Source organism: Microtus pennsylvanicus, chromosome 20, assembly GCF_037038515.1.
Source record: "Microtus pennsylvanicus isolate mMicPen1 chromosome 20, mMicPen1.hap1, whole genome shotgun sequence".
Lineage (NCBI taxonomy): Eukaryota > Metazoa > Chordata > Mammalia > Rodentia > Cricetidae > Microtus > Microtus pennsylvanicus.
In genome coordinates this window covers 1777958-1800529 of record NC_134598.1, presented here as the reverse complement: position 1 = coordinate 1800529, position 22572 = coordinate 1777958, and the positions used below count along the sequence as shown (strand labels likewise).

The window sequence follows — 22572 nt, the reverse complement described above, 5'->3', positions numbered from 1 at the left end:
AGACAGTGTTCCAGCCAGGGCTAAAGATTTCTGGAAGGAGGGGTTAGACAAAGGTACCCATAGTGAGCGCCTAGCTAGAAGGGGAAGAGAAGCATGGAGGGAGCATAGAACTAAAAACAGTAGAGGATCAAAGCCGAGGAAAGCCGATTGCACCATGAGAAACAAGGGCCCAGGTTTAACAGGGAATCAAGTACGAGAGTAGCCAGCAAGCCTGGTTTAATGAACAGAGACAGGGATTTGGATCTTTGACTTGGGTGATGGTTTAAAGACAAATTCTCCCAGTTGTCTCAGCAATTGCAGGCCGTTATGTGGGACATACATTTATAGAGGAGGCCCTGGTGGCTCTTGTCCATCCCATGTCCAGTGTATGCTGTGTATGGTCTCCCACTACTTTGGGAGAAAGCCAGGCCTGGAGGGTGGGCAGCCCTTGGATAGGCTTCTGTAATAGTTCAGTGTTGCTCAATAATGGATCCCGGACGGGAGAGCACCGTGAGCCAGTAGGGGAATCCTCTGTCCCCAAGTCACACAGACAAGAATGAAGAGTGAAGACGTGAGAGGAGGTGGCACCTAGTTGTCGGTACTGGGAGCCTTCAAGTTTGGGGGCAAATGTCCGAGTGGTTCATTGAGGAAGTAGTGGAAGCAGGAAGCAGCCAGAGACAGGCAAAGATGCCCCAAATGTTCATCTCCAGCCGACAGCTGGAGACATGGATGTGGTGTTCTTCTCAGGCCCGGGCAGCAACCTTTGCCATCATTTGTTACATCAGAGGCGAGCTAGGGGACAGGCAGATGTCTGGAGTAGTAAGCTGCCAGCAGCCAAGGAGGCCAGGACGCTTCGGTTCCCAGGGTTTAAACTGGGTCCTTCAAAGTACCCCACACTTGTCCTAAAAAGCAGGGGAGAGAATGGGAAGCCAGGACTGGGAATTGGACGCAGGTGATTTTAACAAGTGCAGCTGTGGGGCGGGGACTTACAACTCCATCGTAGGGTGTTGGTCTAATTGTGTGACCCCCGAGGTTCAATTCCCAAGTTCACAGTGTTGAAAGAGAATTGGAGTGCCTGCAGCACATGTCAGTTGAGGAGGGGGTGGGTTTGTTCTTAATTGAGGTAGCTCTATGCATCATGACAGCCAGACTGCCTGCGGCTACCTTGCTGGAGCCCTTGCCCACCGCTAGTCTACAGCAAAGCAGCTCTCCACTCTAAGCTGCTTTCTTCTGCTGTAAACTGGGGTAGCATTGAGCAACAGGAGACTGACCGGGGTGATCTTAGTGTGGGGACCGAAGGATGTTGCCTTGCTTTTCAGCTCCCAACAGGCAGTGGCAGAGGATAAACAGTGAACCAAGCAACCAAATGGCGTGGTCCCCCTTGGGATTCAGCCGCTGGCCTCTGGGTTTGGGAGCAGTGGCCGCACTGGTCATTGAAAGTGGCTCTTCTTGGCCTGGCAGGTGAACCACGTCCGGACGAGAGACTTTGACTGCTGCCTGGTCGTGCCGCTCATAGCCGAATCTGGCAACAAGCTGGACCTGGTCATTAGCAGAAACCCACTGGCCTCCCAGAAGTCAGTAGAACAGCAGGCTCTGCCGGGAGACTGGAGCGGACAGAACAGCGCTTTCTTCCCACAGCCCAGCCACGGTGGTAATCTAGAGACCCGAGAACCCACTAACACTTTATAGCAACACCTTCACAAAGCAGGACAAAGACAATATCTACATGGTGCTAAAAATCCCTTTAAGATTTCTGTGACAGCTGAGGCACAGAGAGTCACGTGGCATTAAGTGCAAGCACAGGGGTCTTTTAAATGTCCCTCATGGCTCATGTTCACACCCCTTCCCAACCTGAAGAGGTCTCTTTTACCATGGCCGCTCCAGTAACTGGCAGGCCTTTCTCTGACAGGCCCAATGGTAGAGAATCAAAAGGAAGCAGCCCGCCCCCTTCCCACGACTTAAGATCAGAGAAAACATTTTTACAGTTCATCTTCCTGTCACTTTTTACAGAAACATCGTTTGGCAATATTCTCTATGATAATTTCCCTAAGGATGCGTTTCTTACTCTACAGCCATTAACGTAAGAACAGAAGCAACGTGGATTCACGTAGAGCTAGCTCTGCTAGGGGAGCAGATGGGTCAACCGCTAGGCCTGCCACAGTGGGAGGGGTGCGAGTATAGCATTAGGTTTTCTTAAAACGTTTCCACAACGATGCACGCAGGAGATCATAATAGGTGGTGGTAAATGTAGGAATGATTTTAACTAAGATGTATGCTACTCCCCATGCAACGGATGATCAAACAGGATATGTCTTGTGACCTGTTTTTTTCCCCCCTTTAAGACACATTTTTTTTTAAATAGTTGAAACTCTCTGATAATGAATTAGAATGTGTAGTAACACGGAGAATTAGTGATATGATCCTATTTTTAAAATCCCAAGACTAAAGAATTTAAGAATGAATGAAGAGTTGAATGAAATGAGGTTCACTTTATGGGTAGGCCACTAGAACTCATCTAGTTCACGTTTGCAGATCGGCACACCGAGGGTGCACAGCACACGTACTTAATGACACGGGGCTACCTTTTGTTCTGAGCCATGCCACTTGCTGAACTTGTAAATACATCTTCACAAAATCTCATTGCCAATCACCTTCCCCAAAGCAATAAAATAACTGTGACAGTTGCTTTAATGTTTGTTGGCAACTGTTGTCATTTGTTCAGATATTTTGAATAGCTATACTAATAACTGTTATTTGGTAAATATTAAAAAAATATAGAGATCTGTATATTGATGGTAGAATATCAAAGCAATTATTTTCCAAACATGTTCATTTTGGTCACTAATACACCCACACAGACAAAGCATCCAAACACTGTGTCCTTTGTTTAAGGAAAATGATTCATCTTTTTCTGTGCAAAGAAACATATGATTTCAAACACATTTCAGAACTGCCAGGGCAAGAAAGTATAGAACAGAATCCTGTTAAGGAAAAAAAAATAAAAAAAGATCATGAGTCACTTAAATATGTATTTTTGTTTGTAACAAACAAGTATTAAACTGTAAAGTATTTTTGTACAAATTTAATACTTTAATAGCATGGTATTTATCGTCTATGTATGGTTTTGGGGAATTCAAAATTGTTGCAAATATTTGTATGAAAAAAAATCCTCTACCAAATGGAATAAACAGTGATTTTAAAAAGCCAAAATAAAAAAAAAAATGACCTGCATTTTTGGTGCATTGACTGTAATTCAGTGTCCCAGCCTGAACGCTGCAATGTTCATTTCCAGTTTCCCAAAGGAGGGAAGAGTCTCTGTCAACTCGGAGATCCCTAAGGATGAATGAGAGAATGAGCTATGAAGTCAGATCTGGGTTTGGATGCCAACGCTAGTGCTCAAAATGTGGTGTGAATTTACCTCCTGGCAGCAGCTTCCCCACGTGGGACACCAGAGAGCCTACAGCCCGTGCTTTTAAATATACAAGAAAGGGCGGAGAACACCTGCACACAGCAACACCTTTGAAACCAGTGTGGCATTCACTTTAGGGACCATAATCATTCCTGACTCACAGGTGCGACATCTGCCCTTAGGAAACACGGCGTGCATTCTTGGAGGCACATTTACATAAGTTATTAAAATGCATCCTTTAACTATGATATCTTTTAAAAACTACATCAGGAGTCTCAACACGGCTCTGTAACTTCACTTTCATTTTTATAAAATTACATCCAGTATGCACAGGTCACATTATAAACACATGGCAGTCACATGACCCTAAGTGAAGCTCCATTTTTTAATTTGTATTTATTATTATTATTAATTATTATTATTGTAGAGCCCAAACCCAAACAACTGTAGCATAAGGTCTGTACAGCAACTTGAGGTGAAAATCAAGGCAAGGAAGTGTGTCCAGAGCCAATCCTGTCAACTAGAATGAGGGATGAGCTCATATGAAAGACTGAGATGAAGTAGAACAACAAATCAATGGCCAATGACTGTTAGAGAAACGATGAAAATAGAGTCCAGAGATCTCGGGCAGTCGTTTCCAAACACAGTGACCGGCTTCAGTGTCATACAGTGCGTATGGCCATCCAGGGAGGCCAGCATGGGAAACTTGTGCGACCCTGGCCACTGGTGGCATCAAGCCAGGTGCTCAGCCATGGTAGTGAACCCTTGAGTCTTCATGGGCTGGGAAGAACCAGCATTTGCTTCGCATCCCAACTTTAGACTCCCAGACAATACTCTCTTCCAGTGACAGCTGCCAGAATACTGAGTTAGGTTAACTAGGTGTATTTTGACCCAACAGTACAGACATCGTATAAAAGCTAGTTCCTGCCAGGTGTAGAGGAGCATGCCCTTAGGCCCAGACTCTGGAGCAGAGACAGGCAGATTTCTGTGATCTAGAGTGACTTCCAGGCCAGCTAGGGGCTATGTTGAGACCCAGTTACATATAATTTGTTTCACTGTGTTTTAAGGAAAGCAGGTTAATTTAAATATCCCCTTGATGGCATTGAAGCTGTGAGTTCTATATTTAGAGTACAGCTATAGTTGAAGTTTTCTATCTACTAGTTTGATAGTTCCTATTCCCTCCTCTATACCCACCAACCTCTGGGCATCAGCAGGAACCATCCTTTCCACATCATTAGAGTAAGCGACAGACTGCCACCCACTCCTGCGCCAATTATTTATTCCTCAGTTGTTCCGAAATGATGAGCTGAACAGTCAGCCATCCACAGGGCAATCTGATAGAATAACAAACTCTTTCCCAAGACCCTGACTAACTCTCATGTCAGCCAGAATACAGCCCTCCCTAATGGCCCTTCCTAGGATAAATGAGAGTAAGTGTGAAAGTTAACACATTCTCCATGATAAAAACAACAGGGAACAGTCCATGGAACTTTCAAAATATAATTCCGGGGGCTGGAGAGATGGTTCCGCAGTTAAGAGCACATACCGCACTTGCAAAGGTTCCCAGGACCCAGGTCAGGCAGCTCACGACTTCCATGGGGATCCAACACCTCTGGCCTCCTCAGGCATCTGCACTCACATGCAGGTTCCTACATGCACGTGCACACACACACGCACACATACACACACACAAATATAGTAAAAGTAGATCTTTGCATTTTCTACATAGTTTGTAAACTATTAGCTGGACTCACCAGCGGGAGAAGGGGCTCTCCAGTTATCAGGAGTGCAAGGCGAGCCCTGCTACCTGCCTTCCAGAAACAGCAGATTACGGAGGACTATTCCGATCACCAGTCAAGTGGCAAATGACTTAGACACACTCCTCCAGATTCGAACCCTCAAAACTGAGTCTCTGAAACACAAATGGACTTGGATTTGAAACAGAAAGTCTAGACGAGGAAGTCTTGACTTACAGTTCCAAGGAGATGTAACTACTGAAACCTGCTACAAAGAAAAGCCCAAATCCAGATGGTTTCACTTAGGAATCCCCAAGCATTTCAAGAAGATCAAGCACCACTTCTTCACAAACTAGAGAGTGTGGAATGTTTCTCCATTCGTTCCTGTGGCCAACATACCCTGATGTCAACACCAGACCAAGAAAATTACCCACTCACGTCACCTAAGATTGTTGAGGACAAAATCCCCAGCAGGGCCCTGCAAACTGAACCAGCAGTGGTTTTTGTCTTTTGTTGTATCCTAGAGAAAGTCTGTTTGGGTTAACATCCAAAAAACAAAATCAGCACATTATACCATAGCCATATAATGAAGGCTAAAACTATATCGTCATAGTAGAAACAGAAAAAAACAATCGATAAAAATTCCCTCCATAAAAACATACAACAAACTAGCAACAGAGAGAAATCCTGGTCTTAAAGAGCATGAAAAAAAAAAGTTCACTGCTAACAAGAGATGGTAAAAGATTGAATTCTTCCTCCAGTGCTATTTGGAGGCCATGCCGAATCCTCTCTCCCTCACCCAAGGCCTGTGTGTTTAAGGTTTGGTCTCCAGAGTAGTCCTACTGGGAAGTGCTGTGGACCCTTAGGATGTGAGGCCTTGGGGGGTATCCTTCAGTGACTAACTTTGATTTCAAAAAGGATTGTGGGGCTCAGTCCTGCCTAGTTTCTCGTCTTGATTCCTGGTTCACAAGGAGAGGAGTTTGCATTATGACACAACCTCCGCCATGGTGAACGATGGTCCCCCGTCACTGGAGATACGTAGAGACTTTGGAACTGGGAACCAAATGAGCTTTGTCTTCATGATTCACTGCAGTGACAGCTGACAAATATGCCTTAATGTCAGGAACACAGCAAGGCTCCACATTTGTGCCCTCTCTACAACGGTGCCTGCAGAGCATCTGGCGAGGGTGCTAGGCAAGACAACAACATAAAATGCACCCAGATTGGAAAGAGAATTCAAGTGACACCTGCCTGTAGATGAAATGTCTTATCAGAAAACTCAGAGGAATCCACCAAAACCTACCAGAATCAACCAGTTCACCAAGGCCAGTATACAAAAACCATTTGCTTCTGTGGAGTAACAAGGAACCAACCAAAAATCATGACAAGGGCTGAGGAGACAACGTAGTGAATGCTTGTCATGCAAGCATGGTGCGCTCTGAGGTTTTCTTCCAAAGCCCAGCTAGAAACCTGTGCTTGTCATCCCACTGCTGGGGAGGAGGAGACAAGCCAACCCTGGGGCTCACTGGACACCCGACAAGCCAGGGATCTGCAGGTAACAAGCAAACGGATCCTTTCTCAAAAACAAACAAAAATAAGGCGGATGGCCCCTGAGGAACACCTGAGGCTGCTCTCCACCTCCTCCGTGTGTGCATGTACACCTGCACAAAGACAAAAACACGCACGGAAACGACTTCAATTTAATCGTATCGAAAAGAAGAGAAATTTAAAAGTAAACCTCACCTAAAGTCACTACGTTAATTTAGAATTATTAGATGGGACGCTCTAAACTCCGAAGAGGGCCCTGACAGTGATAGAAGAGCGTCCCTGTAGTTCCTAAGAGTCGAAGTTAAAATGAGGTCAATCCAGTCCTAAAACTTGTCTCTAAAGTTCAATCCCCACCAGATTTCTAGCTGCCTTCTTCACAAAACCTGGAAGCATACATTCATACAGAAATGCAGAGAATCCAGGTCACAATGGCTAACGCCTTTAATCTCAGCACTCTTGAGGCAGAGGCAAGAGGATCTCACTGACTTGGAGGTCAGCCTGGTCTACATAGCAAGTTCCAGGCCAACCAGAGCTCGTGTGAGGCCATGTCTTAAAAAGAAAACAACAACAAAACCCCAAGGGACCCAGAACAACTAAAACAACCTTGTAAAAGAACAGCCAAGTTAGAAGGCGTGTGCTTGACTTCAAATCTTACAGTACGACAGTCTACAGTACTGAAGTCAGCATGCTGTGGTACTTACACACAAGCCAACATACAGATCTGTGGGGTACAACTAGAAAGCCATAAACACACTGTCATCCGGGCAACTGACTTTTGACAAGGATATGGAGACAACCCACAGGGAAAAGTCAATCTCTCCAAGGATGAACCAGGACCCCTTTGTCACACCTTATGCAAAGGCTAACGAAAAGTGAATCTGACATCTAAACAAGTCCAAAAACTGTTAGATGCTTAGAAGAAAAACACAGAACTAAATCTTCATGGCTCTGCACAGGCCATGGTGTGCAGGCCATAACACCAAAAATACCGCAAGCAATAGCATCCCACAGTGGGTGTCGCTAGAATCAAAAACATGTCCTTCAACATAAAACCTCACAGAACGAGAGGGGGAAATGCAGGTCATTTGTTTTGTTTTTGTTTTTTATAAAGGACTCATATGTAGACTGTATCAGGAACTCTCTCCGATTTTGATATTAACCTAATAGTCAAAACATAAAAATAGATTTTTTCTCCAAAGACCACAAATCAAAATCAGAATGAAATACCTTGTCCTACTCCCATAATGGTTATTCAGTTAAAAAAAAAAGGGGGGGGGGAGCCGGGCGGTGGTGGCGCACGCCTTTAATCCCAGCACTCGGGAGGCAGAGGCAGGCGGATCTCTGGGAGTTCGAGGCCAGCCTGGTCTACAAGAGCTAGTTCCAGGACAGGCACCAAAGCTACAGAGAAACCCTGTCTCGAAAAACCAAAAAAAAAAAAAAAAAAAAGGAGGGGGACGTTGGTGGCGGTACACTCCTTTAATTGCGGGAGGCAGAGGCAGGCGGATCTCTGTGAATTTGAGACCAGTCTGTTCTTCAAGAGCTAATTCCAGAACAGCTAAGGCTGTGACATAGAGAAGCCCTGTCTAGAAAAACAAAACAAAAAAAGGTACATGGCTTAGAGAAAGATCACCTGCTACACAAGCTGAAGGACCTGAGTTCAAATCTCAGAACCCATGTAAAATGCAGTCTGTGGTCATGCACAGCTGTAACCCTAATGCTGAGGAGACAGAACAGAAGAAGAAGAGTTCCTGACCACTGACAGACCCCATCATAAGGGCCTAAGGCAGTAATGGAGCAGAACATTCTACATCCTCCTTCATATTCAATTAGGTGCATGCACCCTCCCCCAAACACACACAGGTCCACATACTCCATACATACATGCACGCACGCACACACACATACACACGCACACACGCACTGGTGAAATTGGAATTTTCATAACTACCAGCGACAATATAAAATGCTAACTGCTGAAGAGTCTAAAGACAGACTTATTATATAACCCAGCAATTCTACCTAGTGACATAATCCAAAAACACGAAAACATTTATCTATACACAAAAATGTTTACACAAAGTGATCAGAGTAGTATTAATTATAACAGCCAGAGTAGAAATCACCCTGTCAACCCAACATGCAATATATCCACACAAAGGAATTATTTAGTAATGAGTGAGTTGAATTACCAATATAGTACTGATACGATGTTGGTAAAATCTAAATAGCATTGTCATGTTCAAAAGGACCTCATATTGTCTTCACTTACAGGAACTGTGCAGTATAGGCAAATCCACAGACAAATCAGTTAGCTAGAGTAAATGAGTAGATTATGCTTAGTGGGGTGTAAGCTTGGGAGGTCACGAAAGTGCCCTAGGATGGATTGTAGTGAGTTTCACAATTCATTCACTACACTAAAAGCTACTAAACTGTATTCATTGAGTAAATTTTATAGAATTTGTTCACAACCCTATTGAAAACATTAAGTTAATGAGTACTTAACTTTTTATTTTACCATTCGTCTTAGTTCCTTGTGTTATTATAAACAAAAAACAGACTAGGCAACTTAGTGAAGCAAAGAGTGAATTTATTGCTCACAAAGGCGTATCCCGGAGACACCGATGACTAGAACCACAGAACAGCAACAAGAGAATGTTACAATCAAAAGAGGGACACAATTGTTATTGTTTGTTTGTTTCCCAGTACATAGACAAGTTAGTTTAGGGTTAGAGCTGTAATTTAGTAGTAAAGTACTTGCTTAAAGCCCAAAATGAAAGGAAAAGAGAGAAAAATGTCCCCGCGCTATCCCAGCAATCCAACAGGAAAACAGCCGAGCATGTGAAAATAAAGCAATGTGCACACGTTGACTAAATATTCCGTTGCCAGGAGTGTCTGTACGATCTGAGCTCTGGAGAGTGGCAATTTATAACACGATGAGAACTGCAATGAAGCAGCCAGACAAGGTGTGTGTAGCCAGTGTGCACCTCTAATGGGCACCTGTCATCCCCGGGCAAAACACGGCAAAAATACAAACAAAAACAAGAGATCTCAGGACAGCAAAAAAGTGACTTTCACCAGGCATCCACTACCGCCGCAAAACCCATGTTTGGGGAGACACATTCAAACCACAGCACCACTTGGCAATAAATATTTTTTAAAAACGTACTGCTTGGCAATAAATACTTTTAAAAAAACCAATCTACTTTAAGAGAAAGGTTCCCTTCAATGGGATATAATCAAAACATACTCCCAACTAGAAAAGGCAAATCCAAAAAAAAGTCCCAAGGATGCTAAGTCCCAGGAGCAGGGATGGAGCGAGTGATGGCCTTGTATCGGCATCCCCGGATGTGTGAGCATCAACAGGTACAATTAGCCCACCTTTGCTACTACTTTGGGGTACCGGCAATGATGATCCACAGTGGTCACGCAGCTTATCACAGAACATACGACATCCCTAAAACGGGAGAGTTCTAAACACACAGCATCTTTTTCCATAATCTCCATCCAGTGTTAACTGTTCTCATGGGGACAGAGGAGGAGATCATTGTGGCTATTAGGTGAATTTAAAATATCTGCTTTTAAATTCAGATTTAAAAATACAAATAAAAATTTCTTTTGGAGCAAATACCCAAAATACAAATGCCAAAAAATAAAATCCCAGTTATAGCTATCTTCTTATGGCTTGAAACACTGAGGCTAAAATAGCCACTGTGCCTTGAAAGGATAAATAATTATTCTTTCTCTTTGGAGGTTTTCATTGTGGTGTTGCCTGAACATCGCGGTCTTGTGATGTTGCCCAGGCTGGCCTGGAACTCAAGATTGTCCTGTGTCCGCTTCCTGACTGCTGGGATTATCGATGTGAGCCACCACATCTGACTCAACCATTTCTTGGTTGTCGGTGGGTTTGAAAAGTTGTCTGCGAATTGGGTTATTCAACCTCAAATTCTGAAATACAGAAGACACCTGTGGAGACGGTTTTTCAACCTGTTTGGAAATAAAAATAAAGTTAATTTTATAAAAACACACCTTGCCTACCATAGGCATTCCCATTCTCCCCAACTGCTTCTAAAGAAGAGAGAACGCACTCCTCACAATCGTTGAAGGCTTGAGCTACCTACCAATGCTCTATCTGCTCCTTGGAGGATCACATCTGCTCCTGTCCCCTGTGGCATCCCCTGTACCCAGCTAAGGGTCTGACATGGAGAAGGAACTGTATATTGCCTAAACATAGGCATCTAAGTTCTAAAAGCAAGGGATGGGGCTTACTATCTAATATGGGAGCAAGGCACAGAATTACAATGAAGGTTCCCTGTGCAAACATTAAGAATCTGAAGATGAAAACGAGTCCCTAGGCACACAGTCCTGATGGCTGTCAGGCTGCACACCCTTCACGTCCCTAGTGATGCCCAAGTAGCATCCACGAGGCCACCGTGGTCCTCAGTTTTTACCATCATAGGAAAAAGGAAAAGAAACACAACGCATTTCCACAATGCTATCCCTGTCCATTTGAGTTTGGGCGTGGTTATTCAACCACTTGTGCCAACTTGCCTGAACTTCTGGAACCTGGATTTTGTCATACATTATTCTAGGCATTCCCACAGAGGCATGGCTGAATGAAATATTCAAGTCGGTGAATCTCTGATATGTGGATTACCTCTGCAAGGTGGGTGGACCTCATCCAGTCGCTTGAAAACCATAACATGAAAAAGACCAAGACCCTTGTTCCTCGAGGAAAGCCTGTGGCTGCCTGCCTTAACACTCAAGCTGCAGCACTGTCTACATGTGGTTCTATAAACTCCCCCTTGCAGGTCTCTGCAATTACTTGAGCGGGTTTCTTCCGATGCCGTCTACTGGGACAGACACTCGGAGAGACAGATGGACCCTGCAACTGGCTCTGTTTCCTGAAAAACTGACTAATACAGGGGCTGACCTTCCCTCAGCCGTTATGATTGTCTTATCTAGCTTGCTTTTCATATTACAATGCGAATTTTACAAAAACATATTTTCTGGAAATAACTGTTTTATCTGATAAATTTGGCAGTGTTGGCTCTGATCAGATATTTGTATCAAAAAGAACAACTGTATTTTTATTTTTCTACTTTTGAAGCAGGCAAGATAACAGGTCAACATTTCCCCTCAGGATTTTTTTTTTTCAAAACCCAACACTGTTAATGTACTAGGAAGCATGGAAGCAAAGTGGGGTCCAGTCATTAGTAGTGCCATGCAGACCATGATGACATTTGGGCCGATGATGAACTATATATAATATAATAGCAGTCCCCTACAGTCAAAATGGAGCTAAAAGTTTCCTATTGTCTCATGCAGGGCTATAACCACGGATTTGCGCAGTCAGTGACACAGACCTGCCAATGTGGAAATGCAGCTATGCTTCTAGCTGATGCTTTTATGGTCAACTTTGACTTTTATCACTAATTCAGAGTTCTCAGCTTGTGGGCGGTGACCCCTCTGAGGGTGGACTGACCCTTTCACAGGGTCACCTAAGACTATCGGAAAGTACAGATTGCAATTCATAACAGTGGCAAAGTTACAATTAATAAAGTAGCAACAAAAATAATTTCATGGTTGGGGGATCACGACAACAGCGTTAGGAGGGTCGCAAACCACTGATTTAGAGTGTGATCCATGCACACTTTCTTACCCAGGGAAAGAGCATATGACACAGTCTTACTGTGTCTCCTATTGCACCTACGTGGGTATGAGCACACACTGAGAGTATTTGCACAACAATGGCTCGGCCGCCTAAGGAGGTATTTCTCAAAATATATCCTTGTAGTACAGCCGTATATGTCTCCGTGTGTTGAATTTAAAGCTGGTGTGGCTCATGGGTAAAAATGTGGATTTGAAGGAAGGACATATGGACAGCCCTTCTCACTTTTTTCTTTCAAAAATGATATATTCTTCTAGAGTTATGGAAAGACAGAAGTGTCTAATTTACCAGTCCTAACGTTCTGAATTCTGTTTCCCCATTTGCAGGGATTCCTGTAGACACCGTATACTTTTGGCAAAGCCTGTGAGAAAGAAGAACATCATCTCCTCCCACGAGCACACTTTGGGCCGATGTCACCGTGCAAGGATGTGAGCCAGCACACAACAGTCCCCAATCACTCTTATGTTCGCAGATCTGCAATACTGGCCTTGGTCAAAGTCAAGAGGCTCCAGGAGACTCAGGACTAGGGCTGAACAACACTGCCAATTTCTCTTTGTTCCACCCCCACCCACTGTTGGTGAGAAGAAATATAACTCAAGAAACTTTTTTTGAAGGCTCTTTCTTTACAATTGTCCTCTACTGGTCTGGTCAGAAGCCTAGCTTCAGGGCCTTTGCAAGCTTACTTTGGGGTGGGGCGGGGGGAGGGGGGAAGGAGGGGAGGGGGGTGTTTCACACTAAGATGGAAATGGCGTGTCAAAGGTCACCTCTGCACCGGGGTATAGAGGAGGCTTAGAGTCACCATGGAAGAAAAAGGACTGTCCCTTTCCCCACAAAACTGTTGCTTATCCTTTTTACTAATTCCGACTACTGATACCTGGAGCCTATGCCCAGGCCAAACACATGCGTGCCACTCCTGACCCAACGCCAGCTACACCTGACTCATTTTTAGGACTCGGCTCAGCCCCTTAGCATCTCTCCTGCCCTGTGGTAAGTACCTGACAGCTAGACAAATCACTGGGCCCAGGGTTTCTGGATGCCAAGAACTTAAGAGTTTTTCCCTGATCACCATCCATTACACCAAGGCCAAGGTCACCTCCTTGAATTTCAATTCACAAGCACTTGCAAGGATCCCAGGAATCTCCACTCCAATAGGAAGAACGGACAGTCTCTTTAAAAGAGTCCGTCCATCCGTCCCATCTGCCCTGGGTCTGCAGTCCGTCCATCCGTCCCAACTGCCCTGGGTCTGCAGTCCGTCCATCCGTCCAGACTGCCCTGGGTTCGCAGTCCGTCCATCCGTCCCGACTGCCCTGGGTCCGCAGTCCATCCATCCGTCCCGACTGCCCTGGGTCCGCAGTCCGTCCATCTGTCCCGACTGCCCTGGGTCCGCGGTCCGTCCATCCGTCCCGACTGCCCTGGGTCTGCAGTCAGTCCATCCGTCCAGACTGCCCTGGGTCTGCAGTCCGTCCATCCGTCCCGAGTGCCCTGGGTCTGCAGCACTACCTCTCAACTGTGTACCCTGTTCTCCCATCTGCTATCTCCTCTCAGTTGAACTCTTTGTCAGGCAGACTCTTAGAGAATCTGTTATATGTCCTGTGCCTTCTTCAGGCAGGGGACATGAGTGTCACCTGCAGAACCTGGGCAGATTCATCAGCACTCACTCTGAACTCGGCTTTGCTGACCCCCACCCAGCAAATCTGTGGCAAGTTCATAAATCAATCGGTAAGCTTCTCTTGAACCCATATTTAGAAGTCATTTAAGATCCCTCATTTCTAAGCGGAGCAACTATTACTGCCTGCTGGAGGAGACATGCTATTTCCTCAGACGAGGCCTTGTATCTTTTTGAGCTCAGTAAATGGATTTGCGGCCATTTCCCAAACTGCTTCAGCCAGAAGGCAGGGACTTTTGGGAGTATTCTTATTTGCCTTCTCCCATCCAGTCAGCCGGTTGCCGGCTACATCTCCAAAATATAAAAGCCAAAAGGAAGAGATAAGAAACAACTTTGATTCCTTTAGTGTGAATTGGTGAACAAAAGCAGTAGATTGACCGAAGCTGAGAGGTAACAGTAGAAATCCCACGGTGCTAGGAGCTAGTCTAGACTGAGAGAGGCACAGTGAGCCTTCACCCCAAGGAACGCAGCTGAGCACCCAAGGGAGTGGAGTGTGGGGGATGTGGTGAGAAGGCAATGGGGGGAGGGGCAGACAACCAATCACCTCCAGTGAGGGAAACACCCACACCTAGGCAGAGCGGGGATGTTTCTCAAAAAGCTACCTCATGGAGTGTCAGTCACACTAGGAGAAAGGGGTTTGAAATGAGAACCGAGACAAAGGCGTTGGGCTGTATGGTTCCACAACGCCTATTTCTAGGAATACAGATACAAAGGAAGTGGTTCCTGGACTCTCTTCAGTGAGTGAGTCATGAAGTTACTTCCTAACTTGCCTGCAGCCCACACGTGTGTGAAAAAGAATCTCTACTTGCTTACCCAGAGTTCCCAGCGCCTACATCATGGCAGCCACTATAAACACCCAGGCAAAGGGGATGACTGAAACTGTGAGGATACAGTGTGTCCTCAAGGCCTTCAGAGATGGCCCAGCTAAGGAGTGTGTGGGAGGACAGCAGGGGAAATGGAATGGAGCAGTAAGGGCACTTCTCACGTTAGCACAGACTAAGGTCACGTGAACTCAAACTACGAACGGCCAAGGAAGAGCCAAGAGCAAGACCTAAGGAAAGGCTCCAGAAGTGTGTGAGAAGACTGGAAGCAACCAGTGTAAGAGAGCTGTGGCAACAGCGTGGATGCAGCCTGCAAAGCCAGAGATAACTGATGGGGAGGACAGGAAGGCAGGTGCAGAGTGGAAAGCTTTCTCACAGGATATGACAGTCAGCCATCAATCCATCCGTCAGTGGGAGCACCCTGGAGTGGCTGCCTCAGGAAGGGTGAGAAAAGGGCCAGCACCGAGAGGACACAGTAGGGAGACTTTGGAAGAGGTGAGACACAGCAGGCTCATGGTTCTGCAGCACAGTGACACCCTACCGGAAGTACACAGTCCTGTCCAGACAGTGATACCCTGTAACAGAAATACAGTCCTGTCCAGACACAGTGACACCCTACCGGAAGTACACAGTCCTGTGCAGACACAGTGACACCCTAACAGAAGTTCACAGTCCTGTGCAGACACAGTGACACCCTACCAAAAGTACACAGTCCTGACCAGGCACACTGCAAAAGGCAAGACTTAAAGGGAACATGAACATAAAGACACATCGCTCCTACCACACAGAATTTACTGGGGCTTTCCTCATCAAATGGAAAGCCATCGCCGGTTCTTTTGGACCCCCTAGGCTGTTCGGACTCCTCATCCGTATCCATGTCGTTAAAGGAAGTTGACAGCCATCTTTTATCAAAGGCGAACTTCTCCTTGGCAGCAGATGCTTCACCCCTGGCGTGGTTTGTAGTAGCTCTCTTGTCTGGGGTTCTCCGGAGGGGTGTTGCTGGAGACTGTGAGCTGGGGGTCCTTCCAATTTCAGGGCTTGAGGGCTGGGATGGGAAATCAGCTGGGGATGCACAGGCGCTAGAGAGCTGCTTCTGCAAGAAGTGCTTCAGACGCGTCTTCCTGGGGAAGCTGCCCTTCCTGATGGCGCTCCTGAGCTCAGACTCTTGGGCGATGACGTACACTCTGGAGCGGCCCCTCGTCACTGCGGTGTAGACATGTTGCCAGTGCTGGCGGCCTGCCTTCCCCAGGACATAGGCGACTGTGTTCTCCTCGGACCCCTGGGAGGTAAAAACAGTGGGAAGACTTAGCACAGCAACTCAGTGGGTTGGGCTCAGGGACTGGGCTGGGAGGATGGCTCACGAGTGAAAATGTTTGAATAACCAGACGCCTCACCTAGCTAGCCTGGTGGACACAGCAGGAAAAGCAAGGAGATCCCATCTCAACAGTGACGACCAAGGACACGAGACTGCCCTGACCTCCACACATGCACAGCGGCACCAGAATACCTGTGTTCATACACACAAATATGCTCGTGCACACAAACACACATACACAATACTATGGTAGGTACTCTCTCGTCCTTCTACCCGGCCAGTGGGTCTACACGCCATCCGCTCTTCCTGCAGAATCCATTTTATTCATTATCTCAAAACTCTTGACTGCTAAATATGTTACCAACATTAGGTTCCACAGGGCCACAACTGGCTTCTGGTGACCAAAACAAACTGTAAAGACTACACGGAGTGCTACAATTTCCCTGACCAAAGATTTTGAAATGACTTTACAAACCTACGTATAAACATGTTACACAGGGGCCACTCCAGAGTGTATGTCATGGCCCAAGAGTCTGAGCTCAGGAGTGACATCAGGAAAGTGTTTGCCAATAATGGCAAATAAAAAAGATACATAAAATAGCCAATAACAGGAGAATATATAAATATGTATAGACACCATGTATGCCCGCATAAAGGTAAACACACACACACACACACACAGATTGGCTAGAGAATGGCTCTATCAGTAGAGTGCCAGTCACACAAACCTAAGAACCTGGTCCAGATCCCCAGTACCCATGCAGAAAAATAAATTAGTTCACGCCTGAAACCCCAGTACTAGTGAAGCAGAGACAAGAGACTCTGCAGGGCTTGTGGGCTAGCCAGTCTGTACACGTTAGCAAGTTTCAGGTTTAATTAGGGTCTCAAAGGGCAGGTGAGGAGCTAGTGAGGCCACCTGACATTGACCTCTGCCCACCACACGCACGTGCTCACACATGCATGCGCGCATCTGACACACACACGAGCACAGGAGACATATATTCACACATACATATGTGCACAGACAAATCTAACTATATATGATCTGAATTAGAGTCAAGCAAGAACTCTGATTGCCAAACATAAAGACAATGTGAGTATTAACAGACTATAAAGGCTTGGGAGATGGCTCTCAGCTAAAGTGCCTTCCTCACACACGTGGGGAGACTTGAGTGCAGTTTCAAAACGCAGGGCGCGCAGAAGAGAACCAAGCGCGTCGAGCGTTCCTGTGCAGGAAGGCAGCTCAGCGACCTGTCCTGTACACGTCCTACGTGGGAAAGCAGCACTCAGACACCGAAGCAAAACGGCAAAATGGAAACCAGGACAGTGGGGAAAAGTTCAAATTAATAACAGCAAAATAAATGCAAAAGAAAACAAGGCAAGGGGCTTCATGTTGCGTTGAGCTATAGTTAACCCTGACTGTCAGCCTGGGGGGGCTTCGTGTTGTGGTGAAGCTACAGTTCACCCTGATGAGACCAAGAGACACAGAGAAGACGCATCTCCGGACATCTATGAGGGAGCTTCTGACTGTGTTCACTGAAGTGGAAAGACCCACTCTAAACATGGCGGAAATCATTCAATGGGCTGGGATCCCAGACTGGATGAGAAGGAGACAGAGAGCTGAGCAGCAGTTTCATCTTCTGCAACATCACCAACCACCGCATGCCCCTGCTCTGTCTTCCCCGCCACCAGGGCCCATACCCTCAAACTATAAGCCGCAAGAAACTCCTCCTTCAACGTCTCTTGCCAGGCACTTTGTCACGCTGATGATAAAAACTTACTAACACAAGCAGGTGTGTACAGGGGTGGCTGTGTGAGCATCTGCTCTCACCTGGAATGTGTGGACAGTCCGAGCCCAGGCATGTCTTATCTGACAGTGTCTCACCAGTTTGTCAAAGTCCACAGTCACTTCCAGACCAGCCTCATTGCTGATGGTCAAAAGTCTTTTTGCTTGGAAAGTTACATCAGTTATATCCTGAAAGAAAACTTTGCATACATTCAAGCACGTATGTGATAAAGACAGTCTTAGGGCACAACACAAATACAAGCATTCTACATCAAATTAAGAATTTCCAGGTGCTTGGGGCTGACAGTACTTGGGAGGCTCTGGGTTCGATACCCAGAATGGAGCAACAACAACAGACTTGAAAAGGCTTCAAATCCATCCTTAATTGAATGCCTTCACATTTGAGTATTTCAATGAGCAGAAATAGAAACTTCTGGCCCTTGAAACCTCCCACACTCTTTCCCTCCCAGCCATTTAGGGTATTTTAAGCATGGGAGAGGGTTACACAAGAAGAAGCAGAGACCGTTACTGAAGTTTCTACACTGAAGCTACAACTAGTTAACCTGTGTTAGTCAAACCTTACCACAAAGAAGTTTTCCTTCCATACCTTTCATTAAAAAAAAAAGTTAAAGTAATGCTTTCTAGCTCAACTATTCCCAATGCTTCCAATTATTCCATTGCATTCTGATCAAGGCACTGCTTTAAAAAAAAAAAAAACCCTACAGACCAATATACATCTTGAAGGAGGATGTATAAAAATTTCTAAGAAACATTGAACAAGAATATCATGTCTGATGTGATTAAATCCTGAATGAAATCGAAGGCTTTAGAAAAAAACTCTAATTGGCAAACATTGTTACCTGAGGCTTACCTTCGTGATGAAAAATATTTCCCCATTGCATAGTCGAATGCCATTTTCAAAATCCTGCATGATTTCAAAATCGGAAGGGGGATCACCAGAGGGGGCAGCATCGGAGGGGACAGCGTCGGAGGGGGCAGCATCGGAACCTTTCCCACTGGCTTTCTGGACCTTGCCGGGGATTAAATCTGCGAGGTATGCATTCCGGGTACAGCAGATTTTATCATTAACTGCGAAGATGAGCCTTCTCTTGTGGTCTCTGTATTAGGAAGCAATCACACACCATCAGAACCTACAGATGTCCCTCTTCACCTCACCTAGATATGCACTCCGCCCAGAGCTGATAAAGTCACGTGCACACATCTTTGCGTCATTCTCCAAAGGGCAAGAGGTCAGTCTGTCCTAGCTGTCACCTGCTTATTTTATGCTCAAGCTCTTGTCACCTTAAACCCTTTGGCCCAGTTAAACTCTCTCCAGTTAGAGACACTGGTATGGCTGCTCTGGTCCGTCCATTTTCTAAGCCTTATTTTTTTCATGCAAATTACCCTCTCTCTACATTCTACAAGAGAACTTCCTCATATTTCCATTTTTAATAATTGCGACACCACTCTTGGGAAGGGCAGCAATGGGCCTGTCCCTGCAAACACGCTGGGCTCACTCTTAGGAAGGGCAGCAATGGGCCTGTCCCTGCAAACGCGCTGGGCTCACTCTGTGGGAAGGGCAGCAATGGGCCCGTCACTGCAAACGCGCTGGGCTCATTCTTCATGCAGCCCCCATCCATCCTGTAGGGTCTCCTGTGCAGTCAGTTTTGCTTACACAGATGGAAAGATAAAATTACCTGACGAGGGCAAGGTTGCTAGGACCATGACTGACCACCAAGCACATTCTGAATCCTCTGTTGGGCCACCCAACAGCTTTTTGTGACAGGGGTTTCTATATTTTACACAACCCCAGTGATGAACATGCGCTGGCAAACACAAGCAATATGAATTCACTTGTTAATGTGTAAGCACGGTGACTCAGCTACACTCCCGTTCCTCCGGTCACTCAAACAGGGTTCTCTACACACAGCCTGTGGAGCAGGGCCCGGGAAATGACCCCTGGGTGTGAGTCAGAGGGTGCTCACTTGATGAGATGGTCCGTGTAGTGCTTAGCACAACAGTCATTGATGAGGTCACAGTCTTGCCTGGAACACATGAAAACCAGAGTGACACAGTCACACACTGGCTGATGTCCACCAGCAATTATACCCTGGGCCGTTGTGTTTTTAATTGCTGTTGTTGTGAACCGGGAATGGAGCTGAGGGCTCTGTACCAGCTAAAGCAGGCATGCTAGCACACGCCCCTGCTGCTAGAGTACATCCCTTAAGATGCTTCCACAACTTTCTCGAGGAAAAAGTATTTTGGTTTTTTTGTTTGTTTCTCTTTTGTTTTATTGAGAGAGAGTTTCTCTGTGTAGTCCTGGCCATCCTGAAAAACTCACTCTGTATATCAGGCTGACCTCGAACTCAGAGATCTGCCTGTTTCAGCCTCCCAAGTGCTGAGATTAAAGGCATGCACCACCATGCCCGGCTGGGAAAAAAAAAGTGTTTTATAATTTTTATTTTTTTTTAAGTATTTCTTTCTTATGGTTTATTTAACTTTATTTTATGTCCATTGGTGTGAAGGTATCAGATCCCCTGCAACTGGATCTTTAGACAGCTGTGAGCTACTATGTGGGTGCTGGGAATTGAACCCGGGTCCTCTAGAAGAGCAGTCAGTGTTCTTAACCACTGAGCCATCTCTCCAGCCCCTGTTTTATAATTTTTATCTCCACATAAAGTTTTATTCCACTCACATTTCCTGTAAGAGTATAAATACACTTGATAAAAAACAGCCCTGTTGTGAAGACCTTCTGACATGGCTAATGAAAAGATACTTCAGGGCAAGAATGCACACTGAGACAATGCGGATGTCCTGTTGGGAACTCACCAAGACCAGCTGACCCGGGTCTGAAAAAGCCTGGGCTAAAACCGGACTCGCTGAACATAGCGGACAATCAGGACTACTGAGAACTCAAGAACAATGGCAATGGGTTTTTGATCTTACTGCACGTACTGGCTTTGTGGGAGCCTAGGCAGTTTGGATGCTCACCTAACTAGACCTGGATGGAGGTGGGTGGCCCTTGGACTTCCCACAGGGCAGGGAACCCTGATTGCTCTTTGGGGTGACAAGGGAGGGGGACTTCACCAGGGGAGGGGGAGGGAAATGGGAGGCGGTGGCGGGAAGGAGGCAGAAATCTTTAATAAATAATTAATAAATAAAAAAATGAAAAATTACAAGTTTCTCCCCCTAAGCATGATGTACATTAAAACATGATGACGTTTAAAAGTTGGAGAGAGAATATTAACACAGTATAAAAGCTTTACCTTCTAAATGCAATGAACTGTGATGTTTTTGCATCTTCAAAGTCTTTTCCTTGGAGCAAAGCTTTAATCGCAGAATATAAATCTGGCAAAGAGAAAACGATCGCCAAATTGTAATGCTATTTCTGTGGGAAAATTAGTTAGCACTGTTGTTCCTTTGCAAAACTACAGCTCCCAGCATTCTCCTGGACTATGGACATATTCCCAGAAGCCTTTGCATTCCCCGTTAAAAAGCGAGGGCCGCTACAAGCCCTCTCTCTTTCTCTTCTTCCCCCGCCAACCCCTGTTGTGTTTGCACACCTTTTACCTGCCCGTTGTTACCCCTCCCCCATTAAAGGTGCAACCCACGTGGGACCGCCGCGTGTCTGTGTCTTCTTCCTCGCGTAATGTCTTTACCCTCTAACCCGCAGACAAGAAAGCCAGCCAGAAATTAAGAACAACAAGCACTTCCACACAAAACATCTCACCACATGAAATACAAGGCCACCGTGGGAACATCTACGTCACTGTCGGCATGCGTCATGGCAGTGGGAAGTACGTGAGAAAGGCTTAAGCCCTGGAGGTACTACTACATGGTAAGTCAGTTGGAGTTGAAATCTATATGTTAAATAGTACATCATATAAAATATTACCATACTCGGTGCTGAGTCTTAGCAGGTGTATGCCAACTTAAAATATTCAGGTATCTCTACATCGGCTCAAAGTGGCCACAAGCCTAACAGGACATTTGCCCCACCTTCCCCTCCACTTCCTCCTTCCTGTCCTGTCCAGCCCTCCCATCATCCAGCCACTAAATCCTTAGCCCGGGGCAGGAAGAGCTCTAGTGGTGTTCATACCCTGCCAGCAGCTATGTGGTGCGGTCACTAACCGCACTCATCCGAGAGGGCGAAAATAAGGCTTGGGAAAGTCATTTTCCAAAGGGGCAGAGGTCAGAGGGTTGACTGTGGTGTTCTGCACGTATACTCTTCCACACTGTCCACTGGCAGGCAGCTCTCCTCTCATCTCTCAGCAACGGTACAAAAAAAGCCACCGTGCCTCACAGGAAAGGAAAACTCAGAGTAGTGGGCGCGGGGTATAGTTTAGAGGGTTTGTCTAGCAGTTCTAAGGCACTGTGTTCAAGCCTTATTACCACATGAACTGGGCATGGTGGCTGACCTACTCCTGATCCCCAACACAAGAGCAGAGGTTCAAAGATACATATGGATTTGGGGAATGGCCTGGTCTACATGAGACCCTAGTCTATAAAACAACAACTACAAAAAGAAAAACCACACCTGGATCAGAGAGCTGGGCATAGGGCACATGCCCGTTATGCTAGTGCAGGGAGGCAGGCAGGGGGATAGGGAGTTCAAAGCCAGCCTCAGCTATATAGTAAATTCAA

The 22572-nt window shown here is 45.9% G+C and overlaps 2 protein-coding genes across 16 annotated transcripts in view; one reads left to right on the top strand and one right to left on the bottom strand.

The window, feature by feature from the left end:
- Positions 1-12947, top strand: part of Grip1 (glutamate receptor interacting protein 1) — a 625790-nt gene extending 612843 nt beyond the window's left edge. For 12 of the 14 annotated variants that reach the window (XM_075954108.1, XM_075954106.1, XM_075954117.1 and 9 more), the window contains one exon: positions 1441-3185. In XM_075954108.1, coding sequence (XP_075810223.1) covers positions 1441-1668 — 228 coding nt within the window. In that variant the 3' untranslated portion in view covers positions 1669-3185. Of the gene's footprint in view, positions 1-1440; positions 3186-12666 lie in introns of those variants that run through there. The other 2 variants (XM_075954111.1, XM_075954113.1) reach the window with 1 other exon arrangement.
- Positions 9241-22572, bottom strand: part of Helb (DNA helicase B) — a 28945-nt gene continuing 15613 nt past the window's right edge. The window contains exons 8-13 of one of the 2 annotated variants that reach the window (XM_075954118.1): positions 21195-21276; positions 19914-19973; positions 18800-19046; positions 17974-18117; positions 15609-16106; positions 9241-10656 (exon numbers count right to left, since the gene is read on the bottom strand). In XM_075954118.1, coding sequence (XP_075810233.1) covers positions 10486-10656; positions 15609-16106; positions 17974-18117; positions 18800-19046; positions 19914-19973; positions 21195-21276 — 1202 coding nt within the window. In that variant the 3' untranslated portion in view covers positions 9241-10485. The remainder of the gene's footprint in view (positions 10657-15608; positions 16107-17973; positions 18118-18799; positions 19047-19913; positions 19974-21194; positions 21277-22572) is intronic. The other variant, XM_075954119.1, reaches the window with a different exon arrangement.